This window comes from Macaca mulatta, chromosome 11, assembly GCF_049350105.2.
Source record: "Macaca mulatta isolate MMU2019108-1 chromosome 11, T2T-MMU8v2.0, whole genome shotgun sequence".
Classification (NCBI taxonomy): Eukaryota; Metazoa; Chordata; class Mammalia; order Primates; family Cercopithecidae; genus Macaca; species Macaca mulatta.
Genome location: NC_133416.1, coordinates 46,583,174 through 46,589,990, shown reverse-complemented (window position 1 = coordinate 46,589,990; position 6,817 = coordinate 46,583,174). Strand labels below are relative to the sequence as shown.

Genomic DNA, 6,817 nt, shown 5'->3' with positions numbered 1-6,817 from the left:
TTCTTGTTCTCTTCTGGCATTCTGGATAATTTATCCTTATATATATTTCACTTCACAAATTCTCTCTTCACCTGTACCTAACATGCCACTTCACCTACATATGAAATTTTCAGCAGATGGCAGAAATGAAAACCTGAGACTGGAGAATGGTAAAACTATAAAAATTAGCAATGTTAACCTTTTAGTTATACCTATGAAGCCAATTCATCCATTCACGTGTCATAATCTCTGCCTGTCTTAATTTGACCTGCCCCAAAAACAAACTATGAGGCAAGGATTCAAGTACATATAGTTTGTTTGGGGTATGATCTCAAGAAACACATGGAAGTGGAAAGTAAGACAGATGGAAAAAGAAGGAAAGTAATAAAGTGTTTGTTATTAAGCAAGTTACCATTGTGAGCAACTTAAGGTTAATCCTTCTGAGGAACTTGGCAGGAATAGTGTTTTCCAACATGAGAGGGCACAGACATCACTCTACGGATTCCCAGGACTTATTGCCTGAGATTCTGATTCAGTAATTTGGGGGTGGGTTCCACAAATTTTAATTACTAACCAGCTCCCAACCAATGTTGATGCTATTGTTACTGGTCAGTGGATACTTTGAGTAAGCAAAGGTGTAGAACACACTTTGAAAGACTTATCCCGCCCAAGAGGCAAGGGAGGAGTATTTATCCACCAATTCCCATAAGTTATTGTTTAAAACGACTGTGCTCAAACAGCATTAACATTCTGGTACTTCCGTCTGCCTCCTCCTAGGCAGAAGAGGTACTGCAGCCAAAAGAAACACCTTAGGAAACGAGTCATGCACTGGCAGCTGCAAGTCAGGTTGGTATATATGAAAATAAGGGATGCCCAAGAAATGTGAGCTGGGCACAGATAGCATTTGCTACATTGCTATATTGTCATGGAGGAAAACAGACAATTAACCAAGAAATTATAAATAAATTACAATTGTTATAAGTGCTTTAAAAGTAAATTACATGAAACTACCCCTAAAGATAGCCTCTCATCTTATTACAGATGGAAACTTCCTAGAGTTGTTGTGGACCAAAAAAAATGTACTGTTTCACAAATATGGTTAAACACCAACTCCAGTCCAATACTGTATAGCATTGGCCCTTAATGAATGTATACTATCTTATCTGAAGACACTCTGATTGGCAGTTTACATTAGAAATGTGTGCAGAATCATTAAGTTTTCATTTTGTTTCATCTAGGTAGAACTTAGCTAGGATTTACTCTGCTTTATAAACATTAAATTACAAACACGGAATGAAAACAATGTTTACTTCAATTGCTTTTTATTTATATTGTCATCAAATGGTTTTACCAAGAGAAAGCCCAAACCAGTAATGCATTTTGAGAAGTATTTTATAATTACATAAGATGGCTTATTTTGCAAATCCATACTCACTTTCCACTCTGAATATATTTACCTCCTTAAAGCATCTAAGGAATTAGCAACTGTGAAGTTAGGGAAGAGACCATAATACTGCCTTTACTTCAGACACCAACAGCAAGTCTGTGAGTTCCAAGACCACCCTCAGATTTGGTAATTCATTAGAAGGACTCACAGAACACACTGAAAGATATATTCACAGTTATAGTTTATTATAGTAAAAGGATACCAGTTAAAATCAACCAAAGGACAGAATCCAGGAAAGTAACCAATGGGGAGCTTTCAGTCATCTTCTCATGGAGTCATGGACAGCATTACTTTCCTGGCAATGACTGACAATTCACATGAAGTACTGCCAACCAGGGAAGCTCCCCTAAGCCTTGGTATTCAAAGTCTTTACTGAGGCTCAATCATAGCCATGTGGCTGACTATCCAGTCTCAGTTTCTGACCCCTTAGGAAGGCAAGCTATTATCACTTTACTCAATGTCTCTATCCTAAATCATATTGTTACTATCTAAATTGGGCCAAGCTTCCTAGGCAAATAAAGACACTCATTAGCCATGACATTCCAAGGGTTTGGAGGTTACCTTCCAGAAGCCAAGGGCAAAGGCAATACCTCTTTTGGGGCAAGATTAAATTCTTTACTGCACCGCACCTTACTCTGCTCTCACTGGGAGTGGTCACTGCATTTTTTAAAGCCCTGAAATTCTTCATCTTACTGAGCTTAACTGCTACATTATGATATTGATAAAAACAAAACTAGGTATGAACTTTTGTAATTAATGTACTTTCAATATTGCCAGACTTTGATGCATATTTGGAAAAAATCAGTTTATTTGATATTTGAAACCAACCCAAGATTCATAGCTCAAATTTATTCTACTGGTATCATTATAGTCTTCTTTTTCTATGTATCAGTCTTCACTGCTATAGTATGCAATATTTTTGCAAAATAATGTTCAGGATAATCAATCCACAATGGAATTCCTTTCATTTAGTATCAGGATAAAAATCTGGCCTTTAAAGAAACTATCAACATACATATATAAGATAATTATATTCCCCTTTCATGAGTTGATCATTAAGCTGGAAGAAAATACTTAGGAGCTTATTGTGCTCCGTAAGGCAGCAAAAATAACTTCCTAAAACTAGCTAAAAACCTGAAGATTCCTACTGCTTAAACTTTAGCTGTTGGTGTCTCCAAATTGCAATGCCTCAAATCATCTCTGCAACACAAACTCTTTAGTGATACATCTGTATTAAAAAAAAAAAAAAAAGAAGAAAGAAACCATTGTTTTCTTTAAAGGCACAGAAACCTCTAACGATTTTATTTCGGGTTCAGTTAGATACTGGAATGCCCTCTGCTGTGTACCTTGAAATGTATCAAAACAAGTGTCAATTTTAGAGTACAAACATTTAAAATCGTTATACAAAGTAAGTGTTGTGTTAGAAACAAAGCCCGTATTTTAGAAATAGGAAATCTTGTCATAATGTTTATGAAAATAATCTTAGCAACATTAAAATTAGAAACATAAATCATTTTTTTCAATTTCAAACAATTCTTTTATAAAAGCATTAAAACATATTTTAGTCCTACAGAACATTTTCCTTTGAATTAATAGCAGCACCAACAAAAAAACTATGTTATGCAAATAGAAGATACGTATTATCTACAAATTAATGCTAGAATTTTTAAATAGGACTATAATAAAGAGAAGTAGCTAACAAAATTATTATAATGAGGACATAAAATATATTAGGTATTATTTTCTATCTTAAAGTCTTGAAAGAGAGCATTTTTGCCAGAAAATGCAACTGCAAAGAATATTAAAATAAATGCAACAAGGAAGCAATTAAGCATATTTTAACCCATAAATAACAGCATATCATTATAATATAGTGAATAATCACATAAGAATGCTAGTAAATTTACAAATATATTATTTTCTAAAAACTCTACCATATACCAAAGCTATTAAGGAAATGGCTATATACAAATTAAATACATACATTAATAATATTAAAATGTTTTAACATGAACCATGAATATACTCTCTGAAGACGGTCAGCTTGTGCTTAGTTACATTTTCTCATTTCTTATCATGTTAATGAAATTTTCAACATTTACTATTGTTTTCTAAGGGCAAGCGAAATTCTACATCCTAGGTAGAGATTTTAGAATATTAGTTGTTCTTAAGGATTTCCTGCCCTCCAGTGGTATCTGTCTTAATATTTTCACTGCACCTTTCCAGGTTGCAAAGAGAAACATCACTTCTACATGTACATTTTGAAATTAGATCACACTGTATGGCAGCATCTAATTTTTCCTCCATTACAGATTCACTCTCTGTTTGTACCCCTGCATCACATCTTGCAGGCTGCAGAATGCAGTTATCACTGGTTTTGTTTTGCAAAATGTGTGCTGAATTACACTGTGACTGTGGAAACTGATCTGTATTATTTTTCACTGAGAACTGGTAGAAATTCTCATTCTGTTTGTGAATTTTGTCATTGTTTTTAACAATCCTGTCACCTGAAACTTTTGCCATTCCTTCTACATAAAAATTATTTGTTTTTTCCTTGGTTTTGATGGGCATCCTATTTGAATCTTCAATATGCTGTGATATTTGATCTTCATCTTCAGATGGCTAAAAAGAAATTAATAATTTTGCTATAAACCATGCTTACATTTTTAAAATGCATTCAATCACTTCAAAGGATATATCCTTAAAATCCCTACTATAGAAAATTTCTACATACAGAAGAGAGTTTGGCAAGTTACAAATCAAGCCATCAAAGAGTCTTCAACCAATAATCTGCCATACCTCCCAGGAGGCTATGAATTTTAAAATAGCAGTAACAGTAATAATCTTTGTAATAAAAATGCAAAGAGGTAAAACAGAGAAGGGAAATTTTGTCTTTTATTAGTCCCTATAAACACAGGCTCTATTATCTCTCTACACGTTGAACAGAAGAAATGATATGCAGCACACTTCCTCCACTTAAAAAGAGTAGACTAGAAGAAGTACCTTTGAAGGAAACAGCTAACACATATAACTTATTCAATTATTTATTGACTCATTAAGTAAAAAATAACTATTTGTATACTTTTTACAGGCCCAGTCCAATATATATAAATATTATCTTCAGAAGATAACATAACTTAAGAAGAGCATCAGGTAACAAGAAATTAAACAGACAAAAGAAAAGTTAAGCAGCAATACATGAGCAATACATATCTCAACTGTTAGATAAAAAGACAAACTTTGATCATGCGGCTCCAAGATGGCTGAATAGGAACAGCTCCAGTCTACAGCTCCCAGCATGAGCAATGCAGAAGACGGGTGATTTCTGCATTTCCAATTAAGGTACCGGGGTAATCTCACTGGGGCATGTTGGACAGTGGGGGCAGGACAATGGGTGCAGCCCACCAAGTGTGAGCTGAAGCAGGGTGGGGCATCACCTCACCCAGGAAGTGCAAGGGGTCAGGGAATTCCCTTTGCTAGCCAAGGGAAGTGGTGACAGATGGCACCTGGAAAATCGGGTCACTCCCACCTAATACTGCACTTTTCCAAAGGTCTTAGCAAATGGCACACCAGGAGATTATATCCTGCCCCTGGCTCGGAGGGTCCCATGCCCACGGAGCCTCACTCATTGTTAGCAAAGCAGTCTGAGATCCAACTGCAAGGCTGCAGCAAGGCTGGGAGAGGGGCGCCCACCATTGCTGAGGCTTGAGTAGGTAAACAAAGCAGCCAGGAAGCTCCAACTGGGTGGAGCCCACCACAGCTCAGGGAAGTCTGCCTGCCTCTATAGATTCCACCTCTGGGGACAGGGCATAGCCAAACAAAAGGCAGCAGAAACCTCTGCAGACTTAAATGTCCCTGTCTGACAGCTTTGAAGAGAGTAGTGGTTCTCCCAGCGTGGAGTTTGAAATCTGAGAACGGAGAGACTGCCTCCTCAAGTGGGTCCCTGACCCCTGAGAAGCCTAACTGGGAGGCACCCCCAGTAGGGGCAGACTGATGCCTCACACAGCTGGGTAACCTTCTGAGACGAAGCTTCCAGAGGAACAATCAGGCAGCAACATTTGCTGTTCAGCAATATCTGCTGCTTTGCAGCCTCTGCTGCTGGTACCCAGGCAAACAGGGTCTGGAGTGGTCCTCCAGCAAACTCCAACAGACCAGCAGCTGAGGGTCCTGACTGTTAGAAGGAAAACTAACAAACAGAAAGAACATCCACACTAAAACCCCATCTGTACGTCATCCTGATCAAAGACCAAAGGTAGATAAAACCACAAAGATGGGGAAAAAACAGAGCAGAAAAGTTGAAAATTCTAAAAATTAGAGCGCCTCTCCCCCTCCAAAGGCACGCAGCTCCTCGCCAGCAACGGAACAAAGCTGGGCGGAGAATGACTTTGACGAGTTGAGAGAAGAAGACTTCAGATGATCAAACTTCTCCGAGCTAAAGGAGGAAGTTCGAACCCATCGCAAAGAAGCTAAAACCCTCGAAAAAAGATTAGATGAATGGCTAACTATAATAACCAGTGTAGGGAAGTCCTTAAATGACCTGATGGAGCTGAAAACCATGGCACGAGAACTACATGATGAATGCACAAGCTTCAGTAGCCGATCAATCAACTGGAAGAAAGGGTATCAGTGATTCAAGATCAAATGAATGAAATGAAGCGAGAAGAGAAGTTTAGATAAAAAAGAGTAAAAAGAAATGAACAAAGACTCCGAGAAATATGGGACTATGTGAAAAGACCAAATCTATGTCTGATTGGTGTACCTGAAAGTGACGGGGAGAATGGAACCCAGCTGGAAAACACACTTCAGGTTATTATCCAGGAGAACTTCCCCAAACTAGCAAAGCACACCAACGTTCAAATTCAGGAAATACAGAGAACGCCACAAAGATACTCCTCGAGAAGAGCAACTCCAAGACACATAATTGTCAGATTCACCAAAGTTGAAATGAAGGAAAACATGTTAAGGGCAGTCAGAGAGAAAGGTCAGGTTACCCACAAAGGGAAGCCCATTAGACTAACAGCAGAACTCTTGGCAGAAACTCTACAAGTCAGAAGAGAGTGGGGGCCAATATTCAACATTCTTAAAGAAAAGAATTTTCAACCCAGAATTTCATATCTAGCCAAACAAAGTTTCACAAGTGAAGGAGAAATAAAATCCTTTACAGACAAGCAAATGCTGAGAGATTATTGTCACCATCAGGCCTGCCCTACAAGAGCTCCTGAAGGAAGCACTAAACAGGGAAAGAAATAACTGGTACTAGCCACCGCCAAAGTATGCCAAATTTTAAAGACCATCAATGCTAGGAAGAAACTGCATCAACTAACGAGCAAAATAACCAGCTGACATCATAATGACAGGATCAAATTCACAATAATAATATTAACCTTAAAT

General features: G+C 37.7%; 1 protein-coding gene across 2 annotated transcripts in view; it reads right to left on the bottom strand.

Moving 5' to 3' along the window:
- Window positions 1-1,284: 1,284 nt before the first annotated feature.
- The window catches only part of REDIC1 (regulator of DNA class I crossover intermediates 1), a 101,447-nt gene continuing 95,914 nt past the window's right edge, over window positions 1,285-6,817 (bottom strand). For both annotated transcript variants that reach the window (XM_077953861.1, XM_015151447.3), the window contains one exon: window positions 1,285-4,048. In XM_077953861.1, coding sequence (XP_077809987.1) covers window positions 3,584-4,048 — 465 coding nt within the window. In that variant the 3' untranslated portion in view covers window positions 1,285-3,583. The remainder of the gene's footprint in view (window positions 4,049-6,817) is intronic.